Source organism: Rhagoletis zephyria, unplaced genomic scaffold (genome assembly GCF_001687245.7).
Source record: "Rhagoletis zephyria isolate East Lansing unplaced genomic scaffold, Rhagoletis_zephyria_1.1 Rzeph_scaffold_03192, whole genome shotgun sequence".
In the NCBI taxonomy this organism is placed as follows: domain Eukaryota; kingdom Metazoa; phylum Arthropoda; class Insecta; order Diptera; family Tephritidae; genus Rhagoletis; species Rhagoletis zephyria.
Genome location: NW_016160275.1, coordinates 36,970 through 53,882, shown reverse-complemented (window position 1 = coordinate 53,882; position 16,913 = coordinate 36,970). Strand labels below are relative to the sequence as shown.

Genomic DNA, 16,913 nt, shown 5'->3' with positions numbered 1-16,913 from the left:
TTTATTTATATTCTTTTTAAATACAATTTTGGCACTTTACCTAACCAGCGCCACATAAATTCGCATTTCAAACTTCGTACAAAAATTATGAAAATTCACAAAATTTTAACCTTTGCATTCAAAAATTTTAAGCATTTTATTTATAACTAGAAAATTTTTTTTAGCTTTAGTAGATTAAAGTGCAAATTTCAAGACGCTAAAAAATCGCGTTGAGTTTTAATAATTTTTTGGCTGACGGTGTTGTGCATTTTCTTCCATATAAGTAAAGTAGGCTCGACAATTTTGTTTGTATGGGAAAAAATGTCTAGCACCATCAGCAAAAAAAAAAAAATTACTACAAATTAACGCGATTTTCTAGCGTCTTGAAATTTGCACTTTAACCTACTAAAATTTAATCAGCTACAAAACTGCATACTCAAAATTTTTCTCTAAATTACAAATAAAAAGTCCACAATAAAAAAACGGCCTCGAGCTCAATAAAAATTGTTGAATTTAATTGTTATAAGGCCATAAAATAAAAAAAAACATATATATAAAAAGTTAAAAATTTTTTGGCTGCAAATGTTAAAGTTTGTTGAATTTTCATAATTTTTGTGCGAAGTTTGAAATGTGGATTTATGTGGCGCTGGTTAGGTAAAATGCCAAACTTTTATAAAAAAAAATATAAACATTAGAAAAATAGCCAAAACCAGTCAAAATGTCGCTTTACTTAATCAGCTGACCACAAGTATATGCATATACATACACATACATACATCGATGAATGCTCTGCTTAATGCATAAATGGCTCAACTTGAATGAATGGAATTATAAGCGTCAAAAGTTTTATTGAATCATTAACTGATGGATGGCTGGATGGCTGCGCAAGTTGACGAAAAAGATTATTTGACTGGCAACCAATGGCACGATGGCAAAATATTTATGTGTATCGTCAGGTGGAAAAGCCTGATACGCATAAGATTTGTTGTTACTTGTAAATGCACTGAATAAAGAAGGAAGAAGTAGAGCGTTGCTTGAAGAGAAATCCATGCGCTGATTGACTGTCTGACGGCTTTGATTGAATGCCTGCCAAGTTGAATGACCATTTATGTCTTTTACAGCCTCTTTGGTTGGCCGCTTTGTCTGCTCGTACAATATTCTGGTACTACCAAAGGGGCAAGCAAACAGCAATGAAAGCATAAAAGAAATTAAATATTGGATTATGGTTAGCGGGCTTCCGATTGTTTTAATTGTATACGAAATACTATAACAACGATGATGAGCAAGTAGAATACGTACATACATAAATACATAAGTTAAGCTCAAGCTTTTGCGCTGAAGATAAATAAAGAGTATATAAATAAAAGGCTGGTTGGTACTCGCATTTTGCGTAAATGGCAATTTTAATTACAATCGCTGTCAGTTATGAAGATTCTTCCATTATTAATAGTTACAAAGATGTGACAGGCAAAATGTAATATTGAGTATCTGTAAAAAATGGTGGAAATGTACACACACAGGACGCAAAATCAGTGCAAGCATAAATAATATAATAATTTTCTGGATAATAATAAAATAAAATAAATCAATTTTAGTTGGGTTACTAGAGAACTTGGACAGAGACTGAAAAAAAGAGTTTAGAGCGGATAGTGAAATGTACCAAAAACTTAGCTTTGCCACAGATTTTTGAAATATTCAAAAAAAACCTTTGCTGGCTCCTTATTACTTCTCTTTTTGAGAGAAAAGTTTAGACAATATTTTCTCAGGCTCTGATTTTTGACTACATAATAATTCTGCTGCTGATGCTTTTGTAGGTACCTTTTCGAGCGCTTTTTGGGAAGCTAATAATTTCTTAAGGCCTGATTATGACAACTTAACGTAACTTAGAGGCTGTCACTTAAAAATTCTCTTAAATGGATGTTGCTTATATTTGAACAGGGGAAACTTAACGTAACTTAACTCAACGCCTAGGTCTATTTCATGTAAACGTTCTAAGTTACGTTAAATAAAGTTAAGTTGCCATAATCAGACCTTTAGTTAGTCAACAAATAGGGCAGAGGTGAGCGATGTGCTAAGCAAGCAGGTGGTGAGGAGTTGATAGTTTAAGCAGGATTGAGAGTCGATTGCGAAACTTCTCGGCTGTCTGTTGTGACTGCAGCTTTGCGACGTCGAACATTCGCCGCATTGCCTGACGCACGTTCTGCATTTCAAAGAGGCGCAAGTGGACCTAAGCTGCAACGACACCTAATTCTACTAAAATAGTGATTTAATAAAATTTAATCAGAGATATTTTGTCCTTACAAAATTTATGATCACAAGTGTTCATTTTTGGGGTTTTGCGCAGTTAAGCATAGAATCCAGGTCTCATGTTAATTTTATTAGTGTTCCTTCCCAAACTACTGTTTTAGAAAATATTGGCTTTTAAAGGCTAGCAGTATTTGCTAGTCAGTTTTCGCTGTTCAAGTTCAAACTGACTGGGTTTTTCCATTACACTGGGTGAGTTTTTTCTGAAAAACATTTTTTTTTTAAAGCAACGAGAGTACAAGAAAAGCAAAAATCGTTCTGGACGCGTCGACGCGTATTTGGTGCAAAGCTAAATTTGAACTGTGTCATTATTATTTCATGTAAACATTCCACTTTTAAGGGAAGCTTGAAATCTAGACATTCCATACCAAATTAAAAAGGAATAAAGGATAGAGGCCATAAGGTCGCTTTTTTAAAATAGACAAAAAAGGCAACAACATATACATATAGCGCATATTTATTTAATTTTTTTAACGATATAATTGATTAAGTTTTAATATACTTATGTGTTTAATATTCATGTAGTATGTATAGGTAAATTTTGCGTTATATTTTTTTTTTTTTATTTTGCTATTTGGAGCGCTTTGATTTGCGAATGTTGAAAGGCAGTAGCTGAATAAAATATAAGTAAACATATATCTTTTCTTTTTTTAAATCATTTATTCACTTTTGTTTATTCCTTTATTTTAGTCTTCAGGTCCACCACAGGCGCCCTCTCCCTCTCCGATAGATCCTGCATCTTCTAGTGCTGTCTTTTTGCACGTACCGAATTTGTAGTTAACGATATGCTCGTATATTTGACCAGGTCTCAAAATAATTTCAGGAAAATTTGCCTGAAAAAGATAACTTTTTATTATTTTGGAAACAAATTCGCAAAAGCTCATTATGAATAAAAATCAGAGTAGAAACCGTATTACAAAATTAGTAGTTAAATAAAGCCACGAAAGTGAAGAAAATGTTTTCATAGTTCATTTGTAAAGTTTCTTAAATTCTAGGAAATGCAAAATATTGAGTTAGTGCACTTTTGAAATTCATCCATGAACAAAGCTGTTTGTGTAAATTCCTTTGATACTTGAATTTACGCATATATAGTATATGTACATAAATATTATAATTTTCACAAATTTACCACGCAGATAGGCAAAAGATACAGTTTAGTTATTTCTTCACTTCAAATGGCAAGATTGAAAGCAATTCGAAATCTCTGCATACTCATAGCAGCATACGAAAATTATTTGTAAATAAATAGTTCGTTTGCCAACAATTTTGCCTATGTACAAATAAATATTTATCTGTGTATATTGATAGGCTGTTACGCTATTGTTATTGAATCGGCTTTGTTAAACTTTTGCTTCTCCTGTTGCACGACTTTGATTTCCTTTTCGTTTTATTTCGCCAAGCTATTTAGTTCGTTGTGGTCTGAGGCGTATGCCTTCATATCCTTTCTTGACTCCGATCCTTTATCTTGACTTTGCGTAAATTTTCGTGCGCTCATTTCATTTCAGTATTGTGAATTGTTCTATCATTTGGCTGTGCTGCCTTAAGGTTTCTTTTAATTCTTGTACAGTTAGTATTTTATTCTTTCTCATCTATACTTCTCGGTATTTCTTCATTCATTCATTTGTGCAGCTGCCACAATCACACTGGTCTTTTAGCTTGTCACTGTCAGTCGCTTCGCTCTGCTCTGACGTGTGCTGCGAGTCTTTAAAGGAGAATGCGCACAAATATCGCAAATTCGCATGTACATATGTATATATGTGCAATATATTCCCTGCAGTGAAAAGCCAAAACAGTCTTTAAAACATTCGAGTGACTAATTGGTACAAGCTTAGGTGAAGGCTGACTAGTTAGTTAACTGTACTTAACCGATGCAAAAGCTGACCAGTTCGAAAATATGGATGTCGCGAAGGGTCGCAGTGTCAAAGCAAAGACGAAAAGGCAATTAAATGGTAGATGCAAAATTTATAGATTTAAGTATAATTAATTATGTGAAAATCACTTGGTCTACACCAGTGGTGCACACGGGAGTCTCCGAGAGCTACCCGGCTCTCACGTACAAGTCGTGTATGCGCAGCTAACAAACTGTTGCGACGTTAGCAGTGAATTAGTTTGCATTTCCCTGCAGAAAAAAAATATCGATTGATAAAAAATAACCCACTTGTAGTTAGCCTTTTTGCGGAATTTCTATAAAATATATGACTTGTAGTTAGCTATAAAAAACTAACTTGCAACTAGTTGAAAAGTAATGCAGGAGTAATGCAGACGCAATTGGGAGATTATTTTCTTTAAACGCGTTTCTATTAAAATATCCAGCACTTCAAAAATACTTTTTCGAATTGAGGACAAATAAAAATAAGATCAAAATTTCATATTATCATTTGGAAGTTATGTCCGACGGAGTTCGAATATGGGGGACCACCTACAGCAGAGTATGTAAATATATATGAAATGTAATAAAATAAAGTAAATAAAAAATAAATAAAAAAGTAAATTAAAAAATAAAAAAAAATATTTTGTTTTTCGTATTGATATTTTATGTCCAAAAGTAGTTAGTTACATCAAATGCAGAGGTAACCACCCTTGACTATTTCGCGGTCATCGCCATAGAAATATAGTTAGCTTTACTCAAAGGAAATATACAAATAATAGTGACCTTTAGTTCCTTCCTAATAAACTCAAAGTTCACTTATAGTTAGATATATTTCCTGCAGGATTGCTAGTGTACGCATGCTAAGACGAAAATTTTCTACTCCGAAGGAACTGTGACGCCACTCGAAGAATGGTAAAAGGTCATTGATAATATTCGCTAATATGTACTTGATTAAAATTGATTTTTTTTCAAAAATTTGTCCAAAATCCGCGGAGACTTTAAACATGACCCACTATATAAAACGAACCAGTTAACCGCCAAGTCTACTGATAGATCAGTCAATCTGGCACTTGAGCTCGAAATAATTCCCCAATGGATAAAAAAGGAAATTATATAGATTAAAATAGCGAAATGTCCTTTCTCTCAATTTGGCATAAAATATTTTCAATTAATTAAAAACTATTGGCAGCTAGCACATCGTTGCTAATATTACTGACAGTTTGTTTCTCGTTCATCGTTTTACAATGGAGGATATTTGTTAACTGGAGTGAGAATTGCGCTGTGAATAATCACTTTCGCCTTATCGATACTTAAATTCAGTTATTATTTTTTTATTTGTATTTTTGTCTGAAATACAAATGAAATGGAAATAATGTTACTCATACGCCATGTATTCGCGCGTTTGATCCAACTAAATACGAAAAAAAACAGCAGCAATTGACTATTCGAAAATGTTTAGTGGCAGCGTAAAATTTTTACTGCAGTTATTTTGAGCATTTTGTATCTCTATAAAGGAATATTTCTTCCATCTTAGGATGATGAGAAACAAATCGTCCGTGATATTTGAAGCGATGCGCTAGTTGTCAATATTTTTTTCATTTATTAAAAATATTTCCAGTCAAATTCTAGGGTGGGACATTTCGTTTTTTTTAATCAGCATAATTTTTCCAAGCCAAAAGGTAGGATTGTCTTTCCATTGGGGAATTATTTCAGGGCACACCCTATGCCAGATTGACTGGGTTATAGTTGCATGCCAGTTCAGAACTAAATACGTAGTGGCTTTTACAGTAGGGTTAGTAGTAGTTGGTACGTTTGTGTAATACTTTGCGTCCATTTTTTTTTTGTAGTAGCTATTGAACTCACGTGATTCGGTGCGTCGGGATAAACTTGTGTCTCGAGACAAAAGGCGCCATGTTTGCAGTAGCGTGCATTGCTTCTGCCGATAAGGGGTTTCTGTGAAAAGAGAATTAAACGTAATATATTACATGAATAAGTAATGGAAAATATGCGCAAGTACTATAATTCATAAATGCTTATTAATGATGTGCATAAGCTGCATGAAAGTAAAGATTTGTGTAAAAGTACTCTAGACTTGATTTGATTTACCACATTGGGGCATCAGTAATTTATGTATATACATACATTTCACATGCATAACAAATAGTATGTTTTTAACACTAATAAAATTACAAAAATTCACACCACATAATACGTTCTAGAATTTAAATAGAATTAAACTTAAATGCTGAAAGTGAGATGATTGTATTTAAATGAAAACTTAAAAAATATATACTAAACAAAATCAAAATAACATCTCGTACTCATTTACCCATTGTTGTGAATGTTACGCATACGTCCCGTAGCACCTTATACAGCCAGCTGATATGTTTACTCCCACGCCTTAACTTAAAAGTCATATTATTTATTACGTTTACTTTAAAATATAGAAAATTTTTTACACTTTAAAGCTTTGCAATCGATCCTAAGCTTCGTAATGTCATTTTTTCAAGCAATGCGATAGTGAAGTACCAAAAAAAAGCATAAATTTTACATTATAAATAAGAAAAAAAATACATTTGCATTTTTACAAATATAAAAAACCATCTACTCCCATTTATTTTGCCCTTGACTGCATTCAATTAAAATATCTATTGTCTGTGTAAATTAAATGCAATTTCTATGTTGAATGTTGCAAAAGAGAGCGACATTAAATGGTTGGTAAACCAAAAAAAAAAACACACACACACAACAATCAAAAAACTGAGTTTCATATCGCATTGTAGAATTTTTGAAATGCAAATTTAATACTTTCCGCCTGCAGTTATGGTTTAATACGAAAATAATTATTATAAAGCTATTTATGTTTGCATGTGTATACATATGTACTAGTGAATTTGTGTGCATGAACAAAAAATATTTATAGAATTTGAAGATAAAACACACACACACACTGATATGCAGCAACACGTTCGATAAAGCAAACGTTTTGCAATGCATTTAAAATGCAATATCATGAGCACATTCAAATGCACATTCATTTATGTATATGTTCTTGAGCATTAGAGTGTACCAGGAAAATTTTCTTTCGGGAAATTCACTATGCATACATGCTTTTGATTTCGCTTTGGCACAAGTAATGTGAAAACTTCGAACTTTTTTTATTACGAACTTGCTCTGAGAGTGAGTATGAGTTTTTCAATCATATCCAATGGCGGCCGCTGTGGTGACTAGCACTGCATGCTACCACTCATCAGGGCCTGGGCTCAAGCCAAACAGTGGTTCGAATCGCAAATCCATCTGGACGAAAGTTAGAATTTTATTTGTTTTTATATTACTTCATGATACTTGCATAATATTCCTGACAAAATACGTATTTTATCAAATTTCTAAAAGCAAATAATATATGGAACCAAAAGTAATGGTACGCCAATGCCATCTATTTGAGTACTCTATTTTAACGTAAAATATTGCTTATACCACTAACAGATATCTACGTAATGGCCAATTCACTTTATAAACCAAATGCTACGCTTATTTCTCAATAGAATTATAGCTCTTGAAAAAAAAATAAAATTTTTCGCTAATCAACTCAAAATATTGCCTTAACCGTTTTTTAAATACAACATCACTTTCTCCTTGTAGTGAACCGCAATATTTTGAAGTCGGTTTTCAGGAAAAGTTAAATAACTCAGTCACTACAGGTACTTTCTCTTTTGCTCTCTGTTGTTTTACTCGACAAGATCTACAGCTTCCTTCCTTCCCGATGTTTGGCTTCTCGATGTTTGGCCTTATCTACCATCACTTAATGGAAATTTCACCCTGATACAAGTCTTAGCATTGTTAGGTAAAAACATCAGAGCTTTCTCACATTTCTAACCTACGAACTAACGGACTATGTACATCGTACAACTACTGGGGCGGACATTGTACTGACAACGGTGTTTATCGACAGACCTCTATCACTTTTCGAACTCTTAACCCGTGGAAGTGTTTGTCGGAGTTCAACTAGCGCCCATCGCAGACGAAGCAGTTCAGATACCTGACAATTTCTTCCTTATGTTTTGAGACACCTTAGTGAGCATGTACTACATATATAAATATGTTAAAGTAATACTCATACGACCTGATGCACAATCAATACAAATTGCAATTGCAGTTTCTAATGTATTTTCATTGCTTTGACTATAGAAAAAGTAAGACGAATAAAAAAAGTCACCAAAACAAAAGGCACATTGGCAATGCGTATTTATGCATATGTAGTATACCCTGTGGTTCAACGCACTAATGCCGAACTGGTTGTATGTTAGCAACGGGCGAGTTTAGAATCGCGATGTCCTACGAAGTGTCAATTGGCCCCCGCTGCAAATACGTCACCTTAGATATAGATTTATATTAAGACCATTTTTTTTGTTTATTCTGTGAGACTTATCACATTTTCTGTGACTATTTTTGATTTGGCGATTTTGCGTATAACTAAACAGAAACACTTAGAAGTCAAAAAGGTAGTTCGATCTTTCTAATTGTTCTTGCTTCTTGCACCAAAATAAAATTATAAGAAAAAATGGAAAATTAAAGTGAAATAGTTTTTTTCAAGTACAACATTTCGCTGCTTTCGAACTGGAGGGGATCTAGTTACTTTCGAACTGGTTCGTTTTTGGCGTCAAATATCTAGTACGGAGCTTGAAATTTTGTTCACTAGTTCGAGGTTTCCCTGCAGGAATATTTATGTATGTACATATGTATATCCATATGCATGTACCAATGTAAGCATTTATATACAAACATATGTGGGATATCCTTTTAAGTTGCACGTTGGTGTAACGCATACGATACGTAGACAGCGTGCCTCAAACGGTGTGCCAAACAAAAAATGCAAACACACGGAATTTTACGAGTCCACATATGCGGCTACTTTTTGTATTCATACAACCATTTTAATACATGTGAGTCAATGATGGTGTATTCTACTATTATATGCGTATCACTTGACTCGCATGCTGTGCTTTCTCTGCACAAACATACCCTGCAGGAAATGTATCTAACTATAAGTTAACTTGAAGTTGATTGCGAATGAACTAAAGGTCACTATTTTCTACACATTTTTTTTGAGGAAAGTGTGCCAAGGGTAGTTACCACTGCATTAGAAGTCAACTAACTGGTAACCAACTACTTTTGGACATAAAATATCAAAAAGAAAAACAATTTTTTTTTTAGTTTTTTATTTATTACCTTTGACTGTTTTTTTCTGCAGGGCACATATATATATGCAAGTATGTATAAGCAAATAACTAGCTGTGTGTGTGCGTTACTTCGCACACAAGACACATGTTTTCCTAATGAATAGCCCTGCAGCAGCAACAGTACAGCAGCTGTACGAACACAATAGCGATGGGCCAGCGAAAAACAATGCTTTGGGTCACACAAAAAAAAAAGAAGCAAAATGCAGCAAGGCAAGCAAAAACAAAAATAAAAATCGGTTCAAAAGCAAACACTTGACTCGCTTGCTAGTGTAGTCAGCATTTCACTGGGTTTTTCTGCATTCTGCATTTTTTTCTTAAAATTGCAGCAAAGGCGAACTGCAATTGCTGGTTTTCGCAATTCAATGTTTCTTGAAGCTGTGCTTTTACTATTTTGTTTTTATTATTATTGTATACATTTGACTGGCTTTTTGACAAAAAAAAAAAACGCTGAGAGCTCGAAACAGACAGAAGAAGGGGTAGAGAAGGAGAAAGTGCGCTTTAACTTTTTTGCTCTGCAGCATAAGCACGTGCCAGTCATAATAATGTCCACTTTTCAGCTAACAAAACTATTTCGTTGCTTGAGTGCATAAAAGCGTCCTGTTGCACGCACGCTCGAGTGCTTAAATACAAACCGCACAAACGCACGCACACATATACATACAATTAAGCGACAAATATTGTGCAACGGAAGCGGAAATAGCACACAATCATAAAATACTCTGTTCGCCTGCAAGAATTTACTCATATGTGTTTAAGTGTGTGATGGTGGTATGTGCTGCTGCTACCGATAGCTTTTGTTTTTGTAATAAAGCACAGCATGCTAAGAAGAAAAGCTCTAATATTTTTTTTGCACTCATTTGCCCATTTTGCAGCCACTTAATTAAATTATTTAGTAAAACAATGCGTTCTAATTGAATTTTAAAGATATTTTGGTTGTACAAGCACTCACACTGCCAACGAAAAGCATTTTCCTTCATGCACACACATGCAGCAACCGAGTGCATGGCGAACCGAAGCTCTGTTTGGTTATCAAACACGTGCACACTCGTTGGTAATGCGATTAGTGGGCGTGAAGTGCGAAGTGAGTAAGGATTAGGTGTGAAGTGTTTCATAAGAGATTTCCTCGTTTGAGGAAATTGAGCGTTGCCATGTATTACTACGTGCTGACATATACATACACACATGTAAATATTTTAACTCCGAAGTGCAACAGGTAAAAAAAAAAACAAATTACGACAAATAGTACTGGAAAGTGGACTTACTTTTTTGAGAATCCGAAAGCAAGTAAATCATATATCAGCCACTCAACACATCACTAGCAATTAGAAGAAAGAAAATACAATGTTCTGAGCATTCTGAAATAAGTTCGCTGTAATATGAAATCGGTTTCGAGTAATCATACTAGGTAAAAGTTATTTTTACGGACGGCTCAAAAATGGATTGTGGCTTAGGGGCGTGAATTTTTTACAGCTGACCTCTAAATTGCAGAGGTCTTTGCTATCAAAAAGGCGTGCAAAATAATTTTAGCCTCAAAGCTTGCCGGGACCAGCCTTGCTATTTTCTCGGATAGCCAGTGAGCGATCAAGTCACTTGGCTCTGCAAGCATCACATACAGCTCAATAAAATAGTGCAGAGAGTACGTTGCAGTTTTAGCTGATGGGCTTGTCGTTGCACTGATCTGGGTGTCGGGGTACAGCAGAACTCATGGCAATGGAGATGGCAGTAGAGCTAGCCAGGAACGGGCTATATCAAGAGTTGTATCTGTTAGCACTGGAAAAAGGTAGCTAATAGCAGGTGGTAAGGCCTACGATCCTATAGGGTCTGCAGGCGTCTGTGGCCCACTAATTCGCAAAACGCACTGCTTTTCTCATCAAATTCAACAGGAGGGTTTTATCTCTACTAACTGTCATTTACGCGGGGCACTGTGCCGTAGGAATATATGCTACAAGACTGGGACTGGAACACAATATCTCTTGTCGTAGCTGGAATTCATCGGATGCAGATGAAACGGTGGAATATCTGTTCTGCAATTGCCCAGCACTATGTAAGACTAGAATCAGGCGTTTTAACACACAAAGTGATATTAACACACTAGGTTTGTATAGTACCCAATAGTCAGTACTAATTTGTACTGGAACCTGCAATTTTTTACTGGAAAAGTGTATGATAACCCAAAAAATTTGCAAGAGAGCACTGAATCGAGAGCGTAACAACACGGGAGAGCTGCAAATTCTTGCTAGTGAAATTTTTACTAGCAGAAATTAGCTAGCAGAAGAAGAAGAAGAATAAATGTCAAAAGCCGCCATTTGTTGAATTGGTTTAGCACAAACAAAAGTAAAATGAGTGGAAATCAAATTTTTAATGATGTACTATACTGTGTAAGTGCTTGTGTGTAAAGCAAAGGGTTTAAAACTGATTTATAAATAGTAAAATGTTTACAGCAGAATATCAAAAGGGTGCAAGTACTATTCACTTGCAAGTTTTTACTAGCTTTGCGTTCAGTAACTTTTTCTGCTAGTTTTCTCTTCTTCTTAATTTTACGCTCTATTTTGCTTTTACGCTCTGGCTGCAATGTTTTACTGGAGAAGTTACTATACAAACCTACTGAAACTACTTAAGTTCTTTAACTCCACATGCTGGATTTGACAGAAATAACCGACTTCTGCTGGTTCCTTTTTGTGTTTTCTTCTCCAATCTATAAGCTAAAAGTTTTGTCTATGCACTATTTAGGGTATGTAAAATTTTGTATGTGGTCAAATTTATTTTTATGATTTTATCGATTCAACTCTATGTTATTTAACAAAAAAAAGGTATATTTATAGGAAAAGAGATAAACATTGACGAAATTTTTATTTTTCTTTTAAGTAGAATGAATATTGGAATTCTTCTAATACAGCTGCCCTGTTCTTGAACCCAAGACCACTGGACCTATTCGGCTACGATGGACGCCTTACCGACACTATTACTTGTCATATAGAATTTAAAATGAATTCAAGAAGACACCACACAAAATTAAGAAGGAGTACTCTCGGTATTCTCTCAGCCATCCCCAAGGCGAAAAAATGACGGGGAACGATGGTCATCTACCGTCTGGCCATATAAAATACTATTTTTCTCAACAATGCCTGTTACTTTTAGATAGAATTGTCAACTGTCCAATTGTCAGAACGAAATATTACACCGAAGATCTCACACTGCCAAAACTGGAAAAATGCACCCGCTGTGTGTGAAGCGTTAAAAAAAAATCAAGTAAAAAGGATAAGTTCGGGCGAATTCACACTTTATATACCAAGTGAAGCCAAGTCCTTCTCCTCCTAGTCTTGCAGTGGGGGCCTCCCTGTTCCTCTGCTGCCACCAGCGGGTTTCGAGTTGAATATTTTCAGAGCTGGCGCATTTCTGTCCATTCGTACGATATGACATAGCCGCTGGATTTTAATTCGCTTCGTTGTAAAGCTCATACAGCTCACCGTTCTATCGTAAGCGGTATTCGCCATCGCCAATGAGATAAATCTTTGCCAGAATATTTCTTTCGAAAACTCCAAACGCCGCCTCATCTGGCGTATGCTTTTAGATACGAGTACCTGAAACGTTGCAATGATGAGCTGTATGAACGTTAACAATGCAGCGGATTAAGGCTACAACGGCTACGCTGGCTAGGCCAAGTCATACAATGGATGAAAATACTCCAAAAAGGAAGAAAGAGAACATAGAGGATTTGTCCCGTAGAGCCTTAGTCTGATTTTGGAAATTTTTATTTGGCTGTAGTATTCAAGCGACTTGGATTTAAAGGTGTTTTCCTCAACTTCATTTCTACTGCTAGAGTCAGTGCCCATCGGTATTTGGTGATTAATCCATGAAACCTCGAGTTGTACTTCAAAGATCGGTACATGAATTTCTGCAGTATGTGTATAAAGGCCGTTAACCGTTTAACCAATTTTGAGTAATTTTGAATGAAGGGCATTGCTTGGGCTTTGATATCCTACTACGGCCCTACGGAATGGTGACGCGCACGTCTAACCACTACACCACAGCTGCCTCCTCCTCTGAATATTAGTAACTACTCTTTTAAGCTTTCATTTATGTAACGTTTTTTTTTTTTTGATTAACTTTTACTGCTAAACAACAGTTTTATGTTTATAAGTGTTGGCAATTCCTGACTTCATTAGGCATTTTTCGTTTTTTTTTTTTTGTTACAAGCCTTCTCTCACTGCTCAGTCGTTATCCTTTTAATTTTAATTTTTTTTTTTTTAATTTCTGCTTTTACTGCCCTCAAAGCTTATTGTTTTAATGTTTATTTGCCAGCGGAAGCGTGAATTTTAGTTGTTGTTCTTTCCTCAATGCGCAAATCAAACAACACTTTACGAAAGTTTTCGACTTTCTGGCAGCACTCATCCCGCTATCGAAGTGGTCAGCAACGCTGGGAAACAAATGGAACGTGCATAAACGTACATACATACCCTGCAGTTAGCAAATGTTCCAAAGAAATTAAGTTACTAGTTCAGAGATTGTATCTAACAGAACAACACCTGGACTGGTTGCTTTGTAATGCGATGCAGGACACTGGATACTTAAAAAGATACGATCTATGCTGGCAGATGAAGTGTAAAAAATTGGAATCTAACGAATGGTGCAAGCATCAATGTGCACGGACAAGACAGCGCAACATCGGCATACGGGTCGCTCGGCTACAACAATCTCCAACGAACGAGATATATATTCATTGGAATGCTTATGGGGCAACTGCCCACCGCCAATGACACTTCCATTATAAAGTAGACAGTTGAAGCCGTTGTTCGGAGATTGAGCGGGAAATAGGGTTGTGAAAAAAGGAACCCATCTTGAAATATTTTTGGACTAGAGAATCTCCTGCCGGGGTATATACTTATGTATGTACATATTTATTCAAAAACTACCCTGCAGAAAAATATATCAATTGATAAAAATAACCCGCTTTTAGTTAGCTGTTTTTACATAGAAATTGTTTGACAAACTAAATTAGTTTTTGAAAATGTGCCATCTCAAAAAAAAATTAAAAAAATGACAATGGTAACTCTAAGTATTGCGCAATATTTAAGTATAGTATTACGGCACTCTAGAATAATTTGAGTTATAAATTTTTTTTTTACTCAATATTACAAATTTACAAATTTTTTAAAATTTTATAGAATTTTTTTGAACATGCAGAAAATTAAAAAAAAAAATTAACGCCAGTTTTGCGGTAGCTTAAACCTTGCACTTTATTATACTAAAATTGACTACTGCAAAACTGCATACTCAAAAAAATTCTAAAAAAAAAAATTTAAAAAATTTGTTAATTTGTAAGGTACTCATTTTACCCAACTTCTGTGTAAAAAAAACTTCCTAACTCAAATTACACTGGTTTACAACAAAAATGTTCTATGTATGCCACTATACAATTCCTATGTATGGATACGTTTTCGAGATATTTGCAATTTACCGTTATAGCAAAAATTGGTTCCTTTTAGACACGTATATCTTAGGAACCAATTTAAAAATTTTAATATAAAATACGGCAAATGAAAGCAAATTAAATTCTCCATAAACCGTATATACATCACTTTCCGATATGGCTTATAGTTTCCGACAAATTAATTAATCATTCCAGATTTTTCTTTTTTTTAATCAAAAAATGAAAAAAAAATCAAACATTAACAGAAGAAAAATTAAAAAAAAATCTGTGCCAAATTTTGGCATTTGTACTAAAGCCTGTTCTGTTACAAAAAAAAATCAAGTTACTCATGAGGAAAATCGGTGGATAAATAAGAAATACGGAGTGGTCAAATGAAAATACGCAAACATTTCTTGTATGAAAACTGAGCAGGAGGAGGAACTACAACTTCAAGCTAACTTATAGTTATATATAAAATTCCTGCAGGGTCACAAATGCGTGTTAACTTATTTTCATTTGCATACATATGCATATACATACGCGCGTACACTTACACATGCCGAACACAATAAAGTTGTTCCATACTGCAGCTCATTTTTGAATTTGAGCTTTGAAAAGTTGCTCAATTGCGGTTGCTGCCACATCGCTGGCTAATTGAGTGTACCACTCAGGCGTGCGATGCATGTGTACATACATGTGTATGTAGCGGGTGCGTAAATGGGTGTGTGTGTGTGTGTGTGTGTCTGATGTTTGTTTGCTCATACAAATGAAAAGAACTACAAACAAACAAACAACAATGAAAAATTTTAGCAGTTAACAAGGAAATTGTGTAAAAGTGTACTTAAATAGTTGTTGTTGCCGACTGCGCATTTTGCTCGTGTGGGCAGGTCATTTGCATGAATAGTTAGCGTTGCTGTATAATTTTGTTTTTTGTTCATAATAATAACGAAGTAACTTCATATTAGTTTTGTCCATTAAAATATTAATAAAATAGAATTTAATGATTTGGATAGAAATACTTTTTTACGTACCTAGACGAAAAAGATGGAGCAAATTAGTTAATTATTTGTCAGTTCAACCAATTAAGCAAATTTTACGTAGAACAAAATTATGAAGGATCTTTGTAAGTTGATGGCTAAGAAATATTTATTTTCTAATGTTATATTTCTTAATAATGAAACCTGCTTTTAGTAAAGATAAATCTGTTATGCCGAGTTTTTTCTGAGGGATTGCTGAGTTCCGTTTGGAAAACTAGAACAACTTTTTATGCCCTCTTTCCATTTCCTAAGACGGAGAGTTCCTCCCACATTCTTGTAGACCACCACCCCCCTGGCGAGCCACTACTGACCGCTTTGATGATCTATTGTGGAATTTAAAATGCTATTTCTTCAGTTCGTTCTGACAAAATCTTTTTTTATTCTCACTTGTTTTCAACATACATATGTATGTAGATTGATTAAAAAAAAATACTGATTATAAAAAAATATTTCACACAAACAGGGTTGAAATTTTGAAATTCCTGCCCGTATTTTGTTTGTAAGTCAAATATGTTTGGCATTGTGCTACTATGATAGCTCGGCCGAGTAATCATAGTCAACTTATGTACAGTAGTCGAAAAAATTATAGCCGCACCAAATTTTTTAAATATTATTTTTGTTGTTATTTAATTTTGGTTAGTTTCTTTACCAACATCCGTATATATACAAGTTTAAAGGCAGTGTCACACGATGTGAAATTCGCCGAAATTTGGTGCAAATCGTATCCCAATTTTCTGAATACCCAAATATTTTTCTTTATCCTAATCACGAAATATAATTTGTTGAAATTTTTCAATACAAGATTGCTACCAAGCTTCTAACTAAAAAAAAAATTGTTTTTACCAATAGCCAAATATAAAAAATGCACATAACTGTACAAATGTACCAATCGAGTGACACTGCCTTAAAAATTTATGCAATTAAAAAAAAAATTCAACGAATTTTCGTAAAAATTTCGGCTTTTAAATAAAATTCTGAGTATGCAGTTTTGTAGCCCATTGAATTCTAGTAGAATAAAGTACAATTTTCAAATGGCTAAAAATTACGGTTGATTTTTTAGAATTTTTAAAAAA

At 34.4% G+C, this 16,913-nt stretch overlaps 1 protein-coding gene across 2 annotated transcripts in view; it reads right to left on the bottom strand.

Moving 5' to 3' along the window:
• Positions 1–2,750: 2,750 nt before the first annotated feature.
• LOC108368569 (aldose 1-epimerase-like) overlaps positions 2,751–16,913 on the bottom strand; it is a 29,791-nt gene continuing 15,628 nt past the window's right edge. The window contains exons 6-8 of one of the 2 annotated variants that reach the window (XM_017623442.1): positions 6,017–6,106; positions 2,951–3,116; positions 2,849–2,895 (exon numbers count right to left, since the gene is read on the bottom strand). In XM_017623442.1, the coding sequence (XP_017478931.1) occupies positions 2,970–3,116; positions 6,017–6,106 (237 nt within the window). In that variant the 3' untranslated portion in view covers positions 2,849–2,895; positions 2,951–2,969. Of the gene's footprint in view, positions 3,117–6,016; positions 6,107–16,913 lie in introns of both variants that reach the window. The other variant, XM_017623441.1, reaches the window with a different exon arrangement.